Here is a 20,516-nt window from a genome sequence, read left to right as displayed (position 1 = left end):
CAAATTGGTGCCCAGTGTCAGGAATATATAGATGCCAGCAGGGAGACATCTATAGGAGGGAAAAAGAGAAAGGAAAACCAGGCTGTGGGCTTGAAAATAGGGAAGGTGGGAGTAAAATGAAATGCCAGAGGGAAGGACATAGTAGAGGAGATTGTGCAGGCTGAGGAGAGATTAACAGGTATCAGAAAAAAGCAAAAGACATGGGAGAGTTCAGATCAATGCTGAGGCAAACAACAGGGAATGTTCTTAGCAAGGAGCACTAGGGAGTTGAACACAGATGGCAAAGTGAAAGGCAGACCTGAGAAGCTGTAAGGGCAGCATGGAGGAAAAACCTTAAAATCCAGGAATGGGAAGAAGGTGCAAAGTATATGAACAAATATCTAAAATAATAATACTTTCCAAATCAGAAATAATAATTTTCTTTATCTTGATGTTAGAAAGCTGTATATAAACTAAGCAATGGTGGTGTAAGAATAATTTTATTTAATATTTTGGTAACACAATGATACATCTCAAAATTAGCATAGAATTTAGGTTGCTAAATGACTGCATACATTCTAAATAAATGCTACTAAATTTGAGTAACTTCACAGAGTTTGGCTTTATGTGACCAACAGCTATATAGTGTGTAACCCCCTACTGACATGAGCAGTGTGGATGGATTTTGCACTAGTAGCCAATGCACAGTTAAAGCTTTTGGAAGGATAAAAAATTGCAAAAGACTTTTTTTATTAAAATATGAATTGATGATCCTTGCATTAGAATAGCTATTCAGCTGTAGGTTACATACTTTATTTCTTTTAATAATAGCACTTACAAAGGTACAAGAAAAAATTGTCTTACTAGCATTTGATCTAATGTAGATCTCCATATGAAAATGCTGGGTATCTTATAAAGCTTTTCACAGATACAGGCTAAGTTCTGGGATATCACAAACTTGTACATAATTCAGAAAAACACCTGAGGTTACTCCACGTGTAAGTAGCAGAAAGCTTTTTTTAACCCTAAAACAGATGGCAGATGCCATATGAAGCCAGAGAATGTAAGTAGGTACATTATTACTGTGTGGGGTTATAGAGCAGTGCTTGCAGGCTTGGTTCAGGCTTTTTAAATCAGTAGCAAACTTGTACTTTAGGTTGGGATTTTGTTGTTAAGGCAGCTCTTCCCAGTGCCTGTAGGGGCTCTGTCCCTGCTGCCAGCAATCAGAAGTGCCAGTGCAAATCCTTGCTTGCTTGGGTCTCAGCAGAGCTCCTTCACTGTGCAGCACTGTAACCTTGTTTTGCTGGCTCTGCTAATACCTTAGCTGGTACTCGGCTGAGCACAGCAAGTCATGTGAGGAACTGTCATGTCTGATGGATTTCATATGGAATTGAAGGTGTTCTGCAGCTCCAAAGAAGTGCCCAACATTTTTCCAATCTTTTCCCTACTTTATGTAAGACTTTGCTTTCTAGAGAAATATGCAGCTTTGTGAAACAAACATTAGCTGGAGGTTCAACGTCATAAAGTTTCATGTGTGTTTTATTTTAAAATAAGAGGTATTTAAAAAAAAAAACCTTATGAACTTTGCCTCACAAATATTGTAAAAGTACTTATTGTTCAGTTAATGGGTACTTTAATTAGGACATGTAATGTTAATTTTCCTTCTGAGACTTTGTTCCAAACAAATTGTACTAAAAGTACAGAGCTGATTTTCAGATATACTATTTAAGTTAACCTAACAGAATGACTAGTGAGTGAGTAGAGGTATTATTTGCTCTGTGCTTTACTTGAGGCTTGTGGCATTAACATTTTAATATAACCCTCCCAATCTCATTTCTACCTACCTTGATTTTACTAGACTTACCTATGTTCTTAGGGACAACCATATTAACTCCTTCCTAAAGAAACAAAAAGTTCAGCTGTACCTTTAGAAATTGAATTCAAATACTTACTTTGTTCATAAACATGCTAATGAAGAGATTAGCATATGATTTGTATCACCCTTGCCATCTAGTGACAGAAATTCTGATCTTTCAAAACTTTATGGAAAGTTACTATATTAGGACATTCTGCTAATTTTCATATAAGACATGAATTTTAGTTTCAAACATGCTTACAAGCAAGACTTTTATTGTTTTAGGCATTTATGTAAACATTCTGGAATGCTGAAGGCAAGACTTCACATTGCCATTTTACCAAAAATCATGTGAACATATATCATTGAGGCATTAACATACATCCCAGCAGCCAGAACACCAGAGCTGCCATGAGCCTATGGCAGTTTCCAGCAGAGTAAATTCAGGAGCAGGCTGCAGTGTTCTGAGCAACTGCTTTTGTTTGTTTTTTATTAAGAGATTTCACTGCTGAATGTGGAGTCACTGAAGGCAAGCTTAGAGTTAAGACACAGTGCATGGAGACATGGAAAGGATTATGGAGACAGTTCCTGGAGATGCTCCAACCAGTCAGTAGATAAAAAGCACTTCTGTGAACAAGCTAGAAAAGAAAAGGCTTACTTTCAAATTGCATATGTTTTATCATTTAATATATTGTTCCCCTGGCTCTCCTTCTAGAATTAAAAAGATGACTTGAATTATACCTTGTGCAACTTTTCTTCCTGCTTTTATAATGTGTAGTATTGGCTATGTACCAAAAATATCACCAGAACAAGATATGAGTTATGTGAGTCTAAAAAGAGAGAGGGGGATTATCTGTAGATGCAAGGTTTATTGCTTAGGCATTTGCTGACAGCTGACTTTCACTGGCCGCTTTCTCTGCTTGCAGTCTTTGGACAGCCTGATCGAGCAAATCCATCGTATCTCGGAGCGTAACATTCAAGGTGAATGGCTTAGGTTTAATGGTCAGTCCGTAGGTAAAGTCCATTTTAGGGTCCTCGTTTGGGTTAGCAGTGAAATTGCACTGATGCACCAGTATGGAGGTAAAGAGAAAGAGCTGCACCTTGGATAACTCCTCTCCAATACACCGGCGCTTCCCCAGTGAGAAAATCATCACGCTGCTCGTAAGATCTTTATTGATGAACCCATTCTCATCCAGGAATCTTGTTGGGTCAAAGTCCTCGGGGTTGGACCATTTTGCTGGGTCGTGATTCACTGACCACTGATTGACAAAGATGACAGTGTCCTTGGGAATGAGGTAGCCCATGATGAAGGTGTTGGTTGTGGTGGCGTGTGGGATGGTCACAGGCACAAAGCTGCTGAAACGCATGGATTCGTACAGGAAAGCCATGATGTAGGGCAGGTGAGGCTGATCTTCAACACACGGCAGACGGTCTCTTCCAACAATCCTATCCACCTCTTCTTGCATTTTAGCCTGCACTTTTGGGTACCTGTCATTTAAAGCAAGATGTGTGTGCATACATAACACTTTCAGAAATTTTTTCTTACAAATGATGCTTGCTGCAAACGTTTTTTACAGAATCTCACCACTATCCTAAATGATGCAGTTTGAGCAGAGTTTAAATGTATTGCAGGAATGTGTACTTGGAAACTTAGAGAAAAAACAAACTTCCCGTGCACTGGTGTAATTTTAATTTGCTCAGTTTTTACCTTAATATCCCATGTAACTGATTCTCAACATAAAAAATAACAATAACCTAAAGTGTGCTGAAACTGAATATTCTGATCCAACTTTGAAAATTATTTTAATTCTAAAACTAGAATTACTTCTCTCTTCTAAATATTGCATTTTCCATGGGAACAAGAATTTTCCAACTCTGTGACTTTTAAAAGTTAGCATGGAGTTTGTTATCACTAGACATATTTCATACCTTTGAAAGCCTGCAGGTTTCTAAGCTAGAAAAAAAAAATCTCAATTGTTAAACTGTCAGAATGGCTTTATGAGGTTCCCACTTTTAGTTTGAGAAGACATTTACTAATTAATATCAAATTATGTTTTCTCAATAATGTATTTAAAGCTGACTGTCTTGAAGTCTGGACAGTTTGGAAGGCTACACAGTAACCAAACAAGATCCAAATGTTAATACACCTTTTGCTTGTCCAAAAGCACACATTCTGCCCAGGACCCTTCATTTACTTTAAGTATTCAAGTTTGGCTTCTGCATCCTTGCTTTTTCCTCCTGCAGCAGACTCACATGTCAGATGCTGGGCAAACATGAGAAATGGGGAGAAACCCAAAAGTTATGTGAACACTGGGGCACCACAACCTTTCCTGGAGTGTTAAATATTTGCTGTTTTTCAAGAAGCGACTGAGTAGATAATGTTTGCATATGCCTACAAATTAAGCAGGCGCTGGAAGGAAAAGCCAGGATAGGCAAGAGAGTCGGCACCTTCCCTTAAACCACCTCCCCTCAGTTTCCCCGGCGGACAGGCCGGTGCCAGGGCGGCTGCCCAAGGGGGCTGCCTTGCCCAGTCACGCAAGGGCAAGGAAGGCACACAAAGGCAGCTCAGCATAATAGCGGGTTTGTAAAGCGGTGCACGAACTCTTTGCCGGGCTTAAGCAGTTGTTATCCTGTTCCTATGATCTCCTTGATCTTGACCTGCTAAAATCTGTTACTTTCAGGTTTTACTCGGCTGCCTTTCTGCCAGCCCCTCCTTATACACCATAACCCGACCGCCTGAGTAGGGTGGGATTTATTTTCTTTTATACTTCCTTATCTCTTTCTGGCAGGTTTCCCAGAGCTTCCGTGTTAGTTAATCGGCACCCGGCGCTGCTCGGGCTGGCGCTGCCCGGTCTCGCAGACCCGCGACCCGACGGCGTGTCCCTGCGGGGCCGCGCCCCGGCTCTGCCCGGCGCCGGAGCTCCATGCGCTGCCTCGGGCCGGCTGCTCCCGCCGCGGGAGCCCTCCCAGCAGCGCCTTTGCCGTGCGGCGCCGTTTAAACGGGGCTCCCCCGGGGCTGGCGGGCGCTCGCACCCCGGGCGGGCTCCCATGTCCCCCCCACCGCGGGCCGGTGGGGCGCCCCGGTGTGCTGCGGGCACATACCTGATGAGGAAGATGAGAAGCCACTGCAGGGCGGTGGAGAGGGTGTCCTGGCTGGCGCCGAAGATGTCGGTGACGGTGGCGGGCACGTGCTCGAGCTGTAGCCGCGGCTGCTCCCGCTGCAGGCGGATGAAGGCGTCCATCATGTCGCGGGGGGCGGCCCCGGGGCGCAGGCTGCGCTGGTGCTGCAGGAACTTGCCGCGGACGAAGCCGTAGAAGTCGCGGTTGAGGTCGCGGAAGGCGCGGTAGGCGGCGCGGACGGGGCTGGGGAAGCGCTGGAGCCAGGGCAGCGCATCCACCAGGCTGCCGGCGCCCACCGCCCGCCCGAACTGCTCGTTGCGCCCCACGATGCGCAGGAACTCGCCGTCGCCGTGGCTGTAGCGGCGGCCGAAGCACAGGGCGCTCATCACGTTGGCCACGGCCACCACCAGGACGCGCGAGGGGTCGAGGAAGGCGCCGCCGGCGCTGCCGCGCACCAGCAGGGCCACCAGCGCCCGCGCCTCGCCCACCAGGTGCCGCTCCAGCAGGCGGCGGGTGGCGGGGCTGCCCGTGGAGAAGGCGCGCACCGTGGCGTGCGCCGCCCGCCGGTGCAGCTTCCAGAGCTCCGAGTATCCGCCGAAGGCCAGGCTGAGCCCGCCCGACACCAGCTGAAAGGACGGGAAGGGCGGGCGGCCCGCGAAGGCGGCCCCCTGGCGGACGAGGGCCTGGCGGATGGCGCGCTCGCCGTTCAGCACCACCACGGGCCAGCGCCCCAGGCGCAGCTGGAACACGGCGCCGTAGGTGCTGGCCAGCCGGGCGAAGGAGAGGTGCGGGGCGCTGCCCAGCTGCGCCGCGTTGCCGATCAGGGGCCAGGGGAAAGGGCCCGGCGGCGCCCGGCGCTGGCCCTGCCGCCGGCGCTGCTGATGCTGCAGGAGGAGCTTGCCCAGGTGGATGGCGGCGAGCAGGCAGAGCAGGAGCAGGAGGGAGCTTTGCAACGGGGGGATGCCGCGCAGCGCTTCCCCGAGCCTCTCGAGGGCCATGCTGCAAGGGAAAGAGAGAATTCAGCGGGCAGCGTCCCCGCGGGGTGGGGGGGACCTTCAGGTCCCGCGGGCAAGGGGAAGCCCGGACGGGGCCCGCTGGTGTGGCGGAGGGGAGCCCCGGCACCTCCCAGCGCTCGGAGTCCGCGCAAGTCCTTGATATGCTCGCTTTGTGTGCCTAAAGCCCCCCTGAATCCTGTGCGAAAACCAAAGGATAATCGAAAATCAAGTGGCAAGCTCCTAATAAGAGATCGAAGTCGTATTTGGCGGTGAGGCCGCTGCTCTCTCACCGCCGACAGGGAAAGTCCTCAGCTAGAGATCCAACAGGTCGCAGCTGAGAGAGGCACAGAGGAAAGCAGGAGGATGCTCTCGCCTGTCGAGCCTCCGCAGATGCAGGCAATTGCCGTGCGTCGGAGAAAAGTTAATTTCGGCGCTGCACATCGCTCCCCCGGCGAAAAAGCCCCTGCGAGAAGCGGGTTACCCGCCCCACTGTCGGCATTTCCCGCTGCTCCGGAGAAACCCCCGCACGCGGCCGCGGAGCCCTCTCCGTCCCGAGCCCTTCCCTCCTCCCCGCACCTTCGGGCCCGCCGCGGCACGGGTCACGGGGACGGGATGCGGGGGATGCCTGAGGGCTCTGCGTGGCAGCGCTGACTGGTCCCGCTTCCCATCCCGGGGACCACCCGCTCCAGCCTTGCAGAAGCAGCGAGAGGATGAAGGGGTGAAATAAGCGGCGGGCTCCTGTAGCAGAACTGACCTGTTGCACGCTGCTTCCATCCGAGACCTTGAGGAGGATGGAGAGGAGCTGTGCAGCCGGCGGCAGCTCTAATGGACAGCCGCGGCTCCGAGGAGAGCGGCGACGGCGGCGTTCAGATCCAAGCCTTTGGGAAACTCATTAGGACCCCCGGTACCTGTCACCCGGAGCTTGGCAGGTCATGTGCAGGCAAATGCCAATTGCGCCCGATCCCGGCGCAGTTATCACCTTCCCAGCTCTTTAACCCTTCGGAGCTCGCCCCAAGGCAGCCACCTGCCCCGATCAGCTCCTCGGACCGGGAGTGAGCGGGCTGCTGCGCCCCCTCCCTCCCTCTCTCTCTCCCTCCCACCGGCCTGCTGGGCTGCGGGGACGGGACGGGACGGGGCCAGCCCAGCCCGCCGCAGGGAGCGAAGGCGAGCGGCTCAGAGGGCGCGGAGAGGACGGCCCGCTGCTCCCAGGCTCAGCCGGAACCGGAGCCGCCACCTCTGGGCGCCTGGCATCGCCACTCCCGCCTTTAAACCCGCCGGCATCCGCGGTGCGCGGCGCGCTGCGGGCGGGACGCGGACGGCCCCGCTGGCAAATCGCCGCTGCCTGGCCCGTCCTCTGGCTTCAGGGGTCGCGGTTATTTGCCAGCTGCCCTTGGGCCCTCGCTAAGCGGAGCGGCTGAGCCGCGGACGCTTTTATGGCCGGGGCCAAAAGTTTTAGCGGAGGAGGTGCCGGGAGGGGAGAGGGGTGGCGGGCGGGCTCGCAGCTCTCGCTGTCGGGAGGCGAAGTCTCGCCTGCATCTTAGGGGCTGAGGAAGCCGAAGAGCTTCCCCTCCTCCGCCTGTCGCCTCCCAGTTGCGTGCGGAGTTAGCATTGCGTGAGCCGGGGCTGGAAAGCCTCCAGCCATCTCCTTCCCGGGCCCCTACCCCTCCTCGCAATACCTGACACCAGCGCCGGGGAGAATGAGGCTGGGAAGCCCCGGGCAGCTCGCACCCCGGCCGGCTCCTGTGCCCTCCGGTCTCGCCTCCACCCTGCGCTCGCTTCTCTCCTGCTTACGGCGCCTTTTTACTCTTAAATCTGGCGCCTCCGCCCGCACTGGGAGAGCTGGCGAGAGGCGTGTGGGCACGGCGCTCCAAGCCCCCCCGGGCTTTCCGGCACCCCGGGACGGCAAAACCCCCGGATACGGAGGAAACAACGACTTTGCTTTGTTCTTGTCATTTTTGCAGTAACAAGAAAAATATGAAAATACAGCATTTATTTCACATTCTTTACAGTCACGTCATGAGAAGAAAATAGGATGTTTTGGTAGCATTTAGGGATTAGACAAAATTGGATGCTGGGAGTCAGCCCAGCTTAGGGTGTGAGCCCGGTCCTGGCCAGGCTGCTACTGCTTCTGTCTTTGGTAAAAAGTGTAATCCTGCCTGTTGTCACTGTCCCAAGCTCTTCCAGATGGTGATGCTCCTTCTTGCTCAGACTAGCATCAGCCTCGGATCATCTGTTGGCTTGGAGCTTCTTCCTGTCATTGCCAAGTAACAGAGGTGTCAAAACCACTTTTTCTGAGCAGTGCTGGGAAAAGTGAGCTTCCCTTTCCCAGCCCCACTTCTAGGGTGAACTTGAAGGGTCCTGCACACATACCCAAGCCTCAAAAAAAAAGCAAAGATAGCTCCATCCCTATGAGACTAAGCTTAGGGGATTCTGATATCTCCATCACTATCAGAAGATTGAACCCAAATTTTACATGCTATAACCACTTAGCTCTGGAAAAGTTCTCACTGCTCCCTCCTTCATCTGTCTCATGTCAAAGAAGAGACATGGACATCTTCTGGCAAAGTTCCTGAAAAAGATCTGGGTGGCACTGATCTTTTGCCACTGAACAGAACTGTTCCAGGCACTGGATCTGGTTGGTAAGGACTAGCTTGGATCAGTTACCTGAGCTTTATATTAAAATACTGGGCATTTTTTATTGCAGGCAGCTAAATTTTTCCTTTTCTTGGTGACTGTGGTGAAAAGTTGCCTAAACTCCAGGCATTCCAGCTCTCATTAGTAAGTTCCTAAGCACTTTCTTTGGTTCAGCAACCAAATTAGTTGTATTGCAATTGGATTGCTGCTGGCTGCTTGCAGGAAGTACAGAGAAAAGAATATATGTCCATTATCATGACTTGCAAACTCAAAATTTAAGGCAGGAGCCTAGGAGTTATAAATCCTAGCACTTTTTTTTATGCTCTAAGGAAACATTAATTATTTGTTATTTCACTTCTGTTTGGTCTTCAGGAGTTCTGTCACCATTAGGAAAGAAAGAAAGCCTATTTTAGATATTTTCTTCTGTGGTGATAGTACCACCTGGTCCCCTTGTACTATTTACAGCTTTGGCTCCCTATTGCATGTATTACAGCCTAAGAATTCTTTTGACTGTATACACTGAACATTCACCCAATTTTTTAGGTTCTGATTCTGTGTGACCTTGATTAGTCCCTTGTTCTCTGTTATATTCTACAAATTGCCCTCCTGCCAACATCTATATTTGTTCTTCTCACCTCTTTTGTTTGTAGAAGCATAGGAGTTCAGAATTGCTCTTAGAGAATGTATGTTCTTTTTTCCCAGTTCTAGGGACTTCATTGAGATGCAGGTCCTACTGAAACCAGTCCCAGATTCCTGAGTTGTTAGTTTTGTTAGGCACTGATGACTGAATCACTGAAAATATATGCCATGTAAAATGAATTATTTTTGAGGTCTAGAAAATACTACTTGATATAATATATGGGAAAGAGAAGAAGTTGAAGGTGAGTTGGTTTGGGATTAAGGGAGAGGAATTCAGGCCTAATCTCTAAAAAATCTTGATTGATTTGATAGGAATGCCAGATGCAGAATTTATGGGGGGTATCAGTACCTCCATGACTGTGAATAAAGTTGCTTAAATGTGTGGACGAGCATCCTTGTCGTAGAGGTAAAAATTTGAAAAAGGAGGAGGAATTGCACAACCTAGAGAGTCTTCATATGCCCTTTGAGAGAGAATTTTTATGTCTGCCACAGTCCTCCCTCTTCCAAGAAAACTCCTTAACCCCTAAGAGATTTTTACAAGTGTTAAGAATTACTTACCTAAATCAGGTGTTGAAGGCTCAATTCTTAGTTTTACTTCTAACCATGGCAGCCCTTGTCTTTGCTTTTGAATACTGGTATGCTGCTCATAAATCCTCATGAGCATCAGCTGGAATTTCTCATGGGCTTGACCCTGCTCTGTTTTCTTTTCTTACCTCTTCCTTTTGCATCTTTCCATGGAGAACCCTCCCACACCAGATTTCTCTCTTTCTCATGCCTGGGACTACGGGTCTTTTCTTCCTCTCTCTAAATTTTACAAAATCCCAAGGTGGGTTAGTTGAGCAATGCTTTATCCTGGGATTGCTTCAGCATAGAGCTTGTACAAATTGTTTACCATTTGTGGTGTGATCCAAGCCATTTTTTGTTAAACAATCCTTGGCAATGTTGTTTCTGATTGTCTGATTCTCAGTGTTGCACAATACTATATAAGTATGTGCAATATAAGATGAATAAACAAGTAGCATAACTGTAAAACACAAATCACTTGGAAACATAACCAAGTGCAATATCCTGTTGTTTCAGGCTGCTTTAAATTGTAGAAATGTACTTACACACCTCTAGTGTTCAACTCTAGTCTCAATACTGCTGTGAGTCAGGAAAATCATCCCACAACAGCCAGACTACAATCAGAACCTGTACACCTCTGTGTTTGCAACTCCTCACTCAGGCTACCTTTATGTGGTGATCCCACATGATGGAGGGTTACCATTATGATTCAAGTCGTTTCAGATCTGGAGCAGAAGGTCTGTGCTCAGTCCAGCCACAGCCTTGTGGCTGCTGCTCTGTGGTCACCATCTGTGCCTGTCTACACTGCTCTGAGGGCTCAGTGTTCAAGCCAACCTGAGACAGCAGCACCACAAGTGTGGATGGCAGAGAGATCATTTCTGATGCAGGCTCTTGGTTTGGCTCAGTTTGTCAGATTTCCGGTCATGCCAAGCACGAGATGTAAGCAAAATAGAAGGAGCCACATCCTCAGTGCTACCCAGAGTGCCAGGCATACATAGGAGCCAGCTGCAGCTCCATAATTCAGGATTATTTATTTAGGCCATTCACTGTGGCCTAAAATAAAGCATTTGTGGTGTGCTTTTTAAAGCATATGTATTTGTGGTTGCATATCACATTCTTAACCTTCATTAACTTGCAACTTTCTTTGGACTTTCACTCTTCCCTGCATTCCCACTGACTTCCCAGCTTGCATTTTCAATTCTGCCTTGCTATTGAAAACTCTAAATTTGGCTTCTAATTCTGAGCCAAATTCCCACAGCTGCTGTGGGAAGGCAAAGAACCTCCCAGTATTTGCTGGGGCTCAGTCAGTGGTAGGCTGCATTGTAGCCTCTCCATCTGTTTGCATTTTTCATGTTACTTAGAAATTAAAGGCATACATTGTGGTCTGCTTCCACACAGGCAATGCACAGGTATGATTACAGAAATGAGGACATGATGTTATACTTAATTCAAGCATAAAACTTGATTCTGAGACTTCTAATTTTGCCTGATTCCTACAGTATTTCTTTCCAAAGTTTACTACCTTTTCTTAACAGTATTAGATGAAACCATACAGCTTAGTCTTTCTTGAGAGGAAAACACAGAGATGATACCTTTGTGGATATCTTTGAGAAGCCTTTTTAAGCTGCCTTCTGCTACAAGGTAAAAGAGCAAAATCTAATTTACACACTGTTGGGCCCTCATCTGTGGTATTTTCTGTGTCTTTTTACTGACACTATACAAATTCTTTTAAAGCTCTCTGAAAGAAGCAGTCTGAAATAGATGGAGTAAAAGACATTTAGGAAAGATTAGATACTGCTCAAGGTGGGCATTATTGCATCTCTCCTCAAATGTGATGTGTGGGCAAACTGGTGTGCCTGCGCACTCTCCTGCTTCAGCAGCAGGGGTGCTCCCGGGGACATCTGGCAGCTCTGCATCCTCACACTGGTTTTGAGGTTTGCAGAACCAAGAGCTGTGTTGCAATGTCCATCTTCTCATTAAAGTATCTTAATCTTAAAACCTTTATGATGTGCTAGGTCACTTCAAAACTTTAAAATTATGGCATTGCTTAGAACAAGCAGTTATACAAGCAGTTATGTTAACAAGCAATGATATATTTCTCCTCTGTCTTCCAGACTTTGTTGGGTGTTGTATTAGTAGTAGTGATACAAATTTTGTATTGCAGATTTTGTAGTGCAAATTTTGTAATAACTCCAAGATTTCAGTATTTTTCATTTTAGAAAGCACCAGTGCGCATGTATGCTCAGAGTATTGGCAGATGGTTGTTCAAAACAGTCCTGGGCTACCAGTCTAATTCCCTCACAGGAAGAAGCATATTCTGTAGGATTGAAGGTTTTGAAGATTTGCCTGTGAAGTTTTACAAAGTCTTTACTATGGATGTGCGAAACACAGTTTTTCAGAGTTTGGACATTTGTCCAAATTTGAATGAACTATCAAGGGATGAGCACAAGGCACAAATCTGGGAGAAAAGACATTATCCAGACAAATTTCAAGTCCCTGCATTAGAGCATTAAACAAAATTTTTCAAAGAAAATGCCACTTCATGTTTTAATATGAACACTTACTTTCCTCGTTTCATTAATACATTCAATTGGTTTTGGACAGAAATTTTCTAAAGATTACCATATAAAATATGCATTTTGGGGGGATAGAAAATTTCAGACCAGATTATTAAAGTAAGGTAAAATTATAAGTAAATGAAAACCCAGAGTTTACAGCTAAGGGAACTGTGTGCAAGTAGGCACTTGCAGGAGATTGACTCTTCAGCACAGAGGGGTAAAACAGTGAAGCACTTGCAGGTGAATGAAGAAACTTTCAGTTCTTTGATGGGAATATGGGTTTTCCTATATTGTCCCCCAAGTATCCTAACTATTGATTATGCCAGCCTATAAATGTTCACCTCACCACTTCCCAACCGATAATTTCCTACAACACAAATATCATCATTTCCCATGACACAAATATTGGTAATTTGGGTTCTTCAGTTTGTGTTTGGTGTGTTCCATTTTTGGTGCTTGACAGCAGAACAAGTGGTCAGAATAATAAAATAGACAACACAATTTGAATCTGGTCCCCTCTAGAGCAATCCAAGTTAAATTTCAGAATTCTTCTTTGGGCTTCTATCATAACTTTTGGAAAGCCTGCTTTGCTTACCTGCACATTCACATGGATATGTTGAAATTTCTTGTACTATTAGGCATGGATTCCATAGCACCTGGAGTAATTTCTTGTCTGGAAGACTGAACTTTTATAATGGGAAGTTTTCAGCATTTTAAAAGATTGTTATCCTTAGTACTGCTGCTTTCAGGTTTTCAGGTGCTCTGAGGGAGGAGATGGCACTGGGCACAAATTGATTGTTGGGATGGCAGCTGAACCACAGAGGAACACATAATTTCTTCATCGTGAGGACTTTCCCTAGCTTTTAATCATGAAGAGACAGGCCTTGAGCTGGGATTTCCCAAAGGAGGTTCATGTTATGGACCTAATAAATCTCATGTCAGTCAAGGAGTTGCTTGTAAATGTCACCTCTTAGCCCTGCTCAAATGAGTCAGGAAACACGCTCCCCCCCTTCTCCCTTCCACTACTGTAGGTCAATAAAGTGCTGAATAGTGTTTGTGAAAAAGCTGCAGAGTGATAGCTCATCCATCAGGAACAGTGGTTATGCTACTCTGGCTTCATTCAAGTGTCCTGTCAGGGGAAAATGCACGAATCTGAACCAGGACCTTCTGTGATTTGGCTGATTAAATTCAGCTGAGGAAATGTTTGCACATCCCTCTGTAGCAGGGCATTCTTGGCTTCCTCTGCTCTATTGTGAAAGGGTTTGGTGCATTTGCCTCCAGCAATAACTGCATTTCAGTGGTAAATGAAATTACTCGAATACTTGGGACTGGGATGTATGCAGGTAATACCCTAGCCTATAGAATTATTTATGCTCTTCCCCAGGGTAAGGGAAATGGGAGTTATTTGTTTGCACATTTTTTAATTTGAACAAAGATTTGGAGAATGTATATTCAAACCAATGGAATAAGGGAAACTCCCTTTGTGGTATCTGTGGTCAGTGATGGAAAATTGAGTTTAGGAGAATTTTAAAGTATTCTATGTAAGGGCTACAATCTTGATCAAGATGGTTGACTTCTTCTGTAAGACAAGTAATAATGATAATGATAATAATAATAATAAAATATTTTAAAAAAATAGCAGTCTTGACACTTACATGCTCCTAGCATTTGAGGAAGTGTCTGTTTCTGAGCCATTCAGGCCTTCTAACCTTCAGCAATGGCAGATCAAAGACCATGAGGGAAACAGACTGCAGGTGCCAGTCAGGGCAGGTTTTATCTTGTCACAGTACTCCGGGAAGAGGCATTTGCTAATGTCTGTTAATCTCATGGCACACCAAAGGAGAAAGACAGGAAAAAAATGCCATAAATTCTTCCCTTTCCCAAGCAACGCACACCCAGGCTCAGGGTGGCTGCACAATCGTTTGATGGCTTCCTCTAGAAGGGGGAACACTGTGGGAGCCTGTGCCTGCCCTGGGGTGGCTGGGCAGATGTGGGGTCACCCTGCAGGAAGAGTCTGGCTCTGTCAGGGAATAAGAGTTGGAGCAGCTGCAGAAGCAGCAATGCACTGGAGGTGTGACAGTAGCAGTAGCTGAGACCATGAGGAGAAAATTCTTCCAGTGAGGAGAGCCTAAGTCCATCCTGGCTGCTGTTGTCTCCCACAGAAACACTCACTCTGCAGCCAAGGAGGAAGCTTAAAACGCTGTGCAGCACCATGGGGAAGAAGTAGCAGCAGTGGAGGCAGTAGCGTCTTTACCAGCTGCAGGGAAAAGACAGGATTAGGCACAGCTCAGGGCGCTGTAGGGGATGGCTTTGGCCAAGAGCCAGATTTGCCCCTATCTCTCTTTTGAGGTGTAAATGGCATGCAAGGAGGCTTCTCCCAGTGGCTTCCCTGTGAAGATAAATAACCTGATCCCCCGGTTATTATCCCCCTGCTCTCCTCCCCTTCCCCCTGACTGACTTTGATTATTGTAACTTTACATGCGCTTTTAATTTGCGTGCAGGCAAGTACAAAGGCACAACCGGATATACCTGTTATTTGCCAATGACCTGAAAGAGCATAGTTTATGTTAAGCCTTGGGTTATGGTAAGGTTTGCACGCGATTCCTCAATATACATGCTGCAGGCAACTGATGGATGGAGGTGATGGAGGGTGGAGGAAAGTTTTAAAGTGACAGAACCTGATTTGGTTCCTAATTAATCCACCATTTATGTAAAGGCCTCTATTGCAATTTTGTATGGAGACCAAGTCTTGCCCTTTCTTGAGGCAAGGAATGTATGATCACATTATCCAGGCTGTAGTTTTCTCATGGCTGCACCTGCAACTGATCATGAATGCTTTATGAAAATTAGGCAAAAAAGGCAGGTAGAATATTTACACCTGCCTGGTTGTACATACTCTTGCATGGCAGGCAGAAGATTGGAAATGGACCAGGAGGCTACAAACGAGATAATTCATGGCAGCAGAGTCAGGGCAGAGTGTGCGGGGATGCGCACCTCGACTGAGGTGTGGGGGCCTGGATAGAGAGGGGATCCACATTTTGTTGGGTGGGACTCAGCCCCCATACAGTTTGGAGAGGTTTCATTTGACCTCAACTCCCTGTAATATAAAGAATATAAAGCATATCCATCCCTCATGGCTTGCATAGTTACAGCAGAAGACACACAGTTACAGCAAGGAGATGTGGGGTCCAGTGCTCAGCCCACACCCTGACTTGCTCTCTCACAGGGAAAGCCTAGTGATGTTTGCTAAAGATTTCTTTTCAGTGATTTCACATCAAGTTAGCTAGGTCTTCAAGCAGAAAGGAAGTATCCTTATCTGCCAAATTAACCTTGAGGTCTTAAACTTCGGTGGTTTTATTGCTGCTGTGTGTTTTAGCCTAGTGTTAAAGACTGCACCAGAGGAATTAATTGCACATTTTGTTTGGAGGTTCAGGAAAGGGAAAGGATCGCGTTCATTCTCAGCTCCACCTCTTATCTCCAGGGGGTTAAAGGCAACATGAGCTAAATTGAGCATTATGGGATTTAAGGGACAGATCTTCTACTCACACCTCTCTCAGAAACAGCAGGAAAAGGTACAGAAGTGTTTTCTTTCATTCTTACAAATGAAGGCATCATAAAACGTTTGATAAAATAACAGAAAACAAGATGGACCTATTGTTACAAGACCTCTGTGTAAGATTGCATTTCTGGACATCATAAACACATTTAATCTTTTTTGCCTCAGATTCCCTCTAAAATTGGGAGTGCTCATTGTGTGTGAATCTGTTCTACTGATCTCTGGCTTAAGACAGAGAAAGCTCTAGCTTACAGCCAGCATCCAGGAAAATGTTGTTTACATTTGTAGGACAGTGACTGATGGACTGACTTTTTACTCATGTTTTTAAGTCAAGCAATGCAACTCTGCCTTCCACCTTCACAAGCCCACAATCATCAGACAGCCATGGTCCTTGTGCAAAAGGCATCTATGTGAATCACCTTTCAAAATAAATCCATTTATCCATTTGATTTTCCCTCTTCTCCTCTGGTTTTTTGTGGGGTTTTTGTGTGGGCTTTTATTTTTTTTCTTTTTTTTTTTTTTGGTTGGGCTTTTTTTTGTGGGTTTTTGGGTTTTTGTGGTTTTTTTTGTTTTGTTTTGGTTTTTTTTGGTTTTTGGTTTTTTTTGCTTCTTGCTTGCAACCCTCCTTAGCTGCCCTCTTGAGGACTTTGTTTTATTTTAAAAGTTCTTTTTTTTCCTTGTTAGTTTACCATTTACTCTGGTTTTCAGTTCTAAGAATCCAAAATCCATAAGTTTTGCATATCTACATTTTAATTCTTCCCCACTTGTCTTGATACTTAATATGAGTGTAGAAAATTCCCATCTAACAGCCACTTCTCAAAAGCTGTGAACTCTTAAACACACAGTTGATCTTTCTGTGGTCAGTATATTTATAAACATGTAAATGTCTCTACAGGCTTCTTCTGTGGAACAAAGGTTTTCATTTAAAAAACCCAAACAAAACCCAACCAAACAAAAAAAAACCCAAAAACACATTGCTGTCCACAACCTGTTTATTACTAAGTGTAGCAAAACTACCTAATGTTGCTATAAGCACCTATGCACAAAAAAACCCGAAAAACAAAAACCACCCCCCCAAAAAAAAACCCTCCAAAACCACCAAAACAAAAATCCAAACCAACCTTGAAGTTTTTTGCACCTGGAAATTTGAAAGAGTGTGAAACTTCCTGCTTCAGCCTTGGAATAAAGCATTCACAACAGCAAGCTCTGTTGTGACAGGGTTAAACAGTCAGCAAAGGGTTACAGGCTGCCTGCCTGTCACTTGATTCATCAGGGTTTAGATGAAGATGTGCCCTTTTTCTGGCATGGGAGGCCTGGGAGCCCCTGCAGCTGGCTTTGGATCAGGGAATAGCTTTACTTTGTGTTGCTTTATGAATTTGATGTTTGGCTAATAAACTGTATCCTGGAGGGAAAGCTGAAGAAGACTTGGGTGTTTCTGTGCCTTGACCTTTCCCTTCCCCCTGGGCAAGAAAGCCCACCAGCATACAGGCTGTGAAAGAGCATGTGACAAGCATAGTAAAATATTTTCCCTTTCCTTCATTAGAGTAATCCTGGGTTATGTTATTGAAAGAGAAGTGTGAGGAGGCAGGTATGAAGAAGTAAGGAAGCAGCAGGCCTACATTTCACTTGTACATGCAAGAGGAAGTCCTCCTAAAGATAAAAAGTAGATGAAAGTAGAGTGGTTGAGATTCGTTCAGGATATCTATCTCATACTCAGCAATTGCATTTGATCAGTTTGCAAAGCTGTGGCTGCTGGAGCATGAGTTATGTCTTCTGTCTTCAGACAATTCTAAATTCCCAGATAGGAAACCTGACATCACATTAGGAGGACAAACCAGGTACTGTCATCTTCAGCTCAATAGGGATCACAAAAATGGATGCTAAGTCTGAAAAAATACAAAGGTAAAATAGGGTAGCAGTAACAACCTGCTGCAGTTTCCAAAATGGGCTGAGCTCTGCCTGCATGGCAATTACTGCTGTGGAGGTAAGTGGGAAGTCACTCCCAAAAGAGTGCACAGGCCAGGAGAGAGAGAGAAGGGAGGTACAAATAATTCAGTAGGTGTTACTAAGGACTTGTTGCAGCACCACTGTTTATATACTGCCCATAGAAAAAGTGGTCGTGCCAACCATGCTAATCTTATATTAAACATTTTTGCATGGCAGCAGGTTTTGAAAAATCTTGACAAATTCCATAGTTTCTAAATTATCCCACTGACTTAAGGAGCATAACATTTTCTTTAAAGTTATTCCAAGCGAGACAGATGATAGACCATTTGATTAAAGTCATTATTTTCACATCTATTCAAGTTAGAGAGGAAGGCTTGAGCAGGTTGCAAGCACGGGAAACAAGCTTAGTATCCCAAGTGGTTTGGGTATGCTGCACAGAAGGCTGAACACCAGCAAGATGAAGTAATAGCAGTGCAGAGAACTAGATACAAATGATATTGGCTCATGGTGCCTATCTGATAGCCAGCATTTCAATACTCATGTCCCTGAATGGCAGCCTTGCCTGAGAAGGCAGCCTCTGCATAAGCATCAGGGAACTTTGTCAAATTAATTTAATGAAAGCAGTGTATTGAGGAGAAACCTGTAGCAAAGTTTAAGTGATGGAAACCCTTTGCCTTGCTTAGGCTGATAAAGACTTCAGTATTTTGGTGGATATCTTAAAAAGTAACGAGGGCCAAAGCTGTTTTTTCTAGCTCTTAGGGATGTCCAGCCAGAACTTACACAATCACCACACAAGAGGTAAATGTAAGAAAACTTGGTATGCCAAGACAGCACTGGAAAAGGCGCCCCTTTGGAGGTTTTGCCAAGTTAGAAAAATGTTTCTCTGCTGTTGTTGTTTGGTACATGGTTCTACCTTGTTCTGATTGGTGTGAATGAGTTTAACCATGTCTCATTTCAGAATTGTTTGGTCTGTGCTATCTTTGCAGAGCAGGGATGGTGGTAGCCCTGGTGCACTTTAATGCACTTCAGTACACTTTTACCAAACACCAGTAAAAGCAGTGGAGATGGAAGCAGCCAGAGAACTGCCTGCTCTGTGCTTTCTCTTGCAGGGTTCTGAAGCTGACTCTCCTTTGTCCTGGTAATGTCACTCATATCTGAGTGCTTTTTTAATCCCATTAGTTGACAGTCCTGTTAGATGATTTTACTATAATTTTTTAATGTTCACATTGAGGAGCAGTCCTTTCAGGTAACATTAACAACTGCAACCCCTTCATTTAGATCTCCTTCAAGCTTTTAATTGTTGGAAGCCAAAGTAGCACAGCATGCACTCTGCTCCCTGGGCAGCCATCTCCTGGCATGCTGAGCTGTGGGATCCATGGGTGCACAGTAATGCCACCTCACTGTGCTATCAGATCATCTGGCACAATAAACTCGCCCTATCACAGTATTTACTCTTCATGCCAGCTGCGAAGGGAGATGTGATGCCCATAAAAGCAATATGAAAAGAAACCCTATCTAATCTGCCATTACCTCTGCACAGGTGAGCATGTATCTTTAGAATAATCTGGACTAATCTGAACTGACAGAGCAAGTTCATGGCAGTTTTACATAGCCCAGGTATTTTAGCTATACCAAGTAAGCTTGTCTTTTGGAGTTGTATTACTGAGTTGTTGCCTGACTTGCTCTCTATGGAGCACAATTCCTCCTATAATGACCTCTTCCATCAAGGTCAGCTGAAATCATTATTTCAGAAGGTCAGTACATGGATTCTGTTTATTAAACCAACATTAGATGTATAGGATGGATTTGCTTCCAGTGATTTTAATGTACCCCTCCTCAATATATTTTGCTCTGCAGCATCCTTGTTACATATTGCAGGATGAATTTATACTGGGCTCTTCCCTATTTGATCTTGATTTAAGATTAGGCAACTGTCCAGATTATACAGCAGACCAGTTTGTAATAGTATAAGTAACTCTGTCAATCCATTGTACTAACTGTAGAAAAACAATTTAAGTGTAAGGAGTTATTACATCTAAATTCCAGCCAGCATCTGAAATAAATCACCTAGGGACACAGATGTATTTGCATGAATGTGCACAGATCACAGCGATAATGATGTGAACAACATTTTTTGTCAGCTAATCACAGATCCTTTCGCAATCATTCCTAAACACAGCACTACAGCACACTTGTGAGATGGATAATTATTAAAATTCCATTTTAGAGAGCAAAACAATGAAACCACATGATTAGGGACTTTCCAGAGGCTGTCCCTGACATTTTTTACTTGCTTGGCAATAAAATCAAATTTAATTACTTCTGTTCCAGAACTTTATCTACATATTCATGCTCCTTTTTCATACTTCAGTCTGGCATTACCTTTTATACCTAGTATCTTTTTGCATTCTGGCATAGCTTGCTAAGTGTTTTCACTGCTGGATAACATTTGACAGATTTTTCATTTTACTAAGAAAATGTGAGAAAAAATCCCAACATCTTCTATACCAGCAGGAATAAATACATGCACCTGCTTCTGCTTATTCCAAAACCTTGTTTTGACAAGTCAGACCTGTATTAATATGAGCTAGGCACCACACTTCCCATCTAAATGCCAAGTGCTGAGGCTGGCTGATGATACTGGCTCACCCTCCTGGAAACATTTTCTT

General features: G+C 45.2%; 1 protein-coding gene across 2 annotated transcripts; it reads right to left on the bottom strand.

Moving 5' to 3' along the window:
* Nucleotides 1–450: 450 nt before the first annotated feature.
* On the bottom strand, nucleotides 451–7,760 carry CYP1B1 (cytochrome P450 family 1 subfamily B member 1). 2 transcript variants are annotated; one of them, XM_074537306.1, is made up of 4 exons: nucleotides 7,626–7,760; nucleotides 6,704–6,857; nucleotides 4,937–5,953; nucleotides 451–3,322 (listed from the first exon to the last, which is right to left on the bottom strand). In XM_074537306.1, exons 2-4 carry the CDS (start codon nucleotides 6,721–6,723, stop codon nucleotides 2,710–2,712), a joined length of 1,650 nt encoding a protein of 549 aa, XP_074393407.1. In that variant the 5' UTR covers nucleotides 6,724–6,857; nucleotides 7,626–7,760; the 3' UTR covers nucleotides 451–2,709. The 2 variants fall into 2 exon arrangements, with proteins under 2 accessions (XP_074393407.1, XP_074393408.1); XM_074537307.1 differs by lacking the exon at nucleotides 6,704–6,857 and having other exon boundaries at nucleotides 7,626–7,751.
* Between the last annotated feature and the right edge of the window lie 12,756 nt (nucleotides 7,761–20,516).

Source organism: Zonotrichia albicollis, chromosome 3, assembly GCF_047830755.1.
Source record: "Zonotrichia albicollis isolate bZonAlb1 chromosome 3, bZonAlb1.hap1, whole genome shotgun sequence".
In the NCBI taxonomy this organism is placed as follows: Eukaryota; Metazoa; Chordata; class Aves; order Passeriformes; family Passerellidae; genus Zonotrichia; species Zonotrichia albicollis.
The sequence above is the reverse complement of the archived record's forward strand: the minus strand, read 5'-3'. Positions and strand labels throughout refer to the sequence as shown.

Coding starts and splice junctions, on each gene's coding strand:
- CYP1B1 (XM_074537306.1), bottom strand. CDS start 6,723: ATGGAAGCAGCGTGCAACAG. Junction 5,954..6,703: donor ATGGAAGCAGCGTGCAACAG/GTCAGTTCTGCT, acceptor TTTCCCTTGCAG/CATGGCCCTCGAGAGGCTCG. Junction 3,323..4,936: donor CTTCTCATCTTCCTCATCAG/GTATGTGCCCGC, acceptor TTTAAATGACAG/GTACCCAAAAGTGCAGGCTA.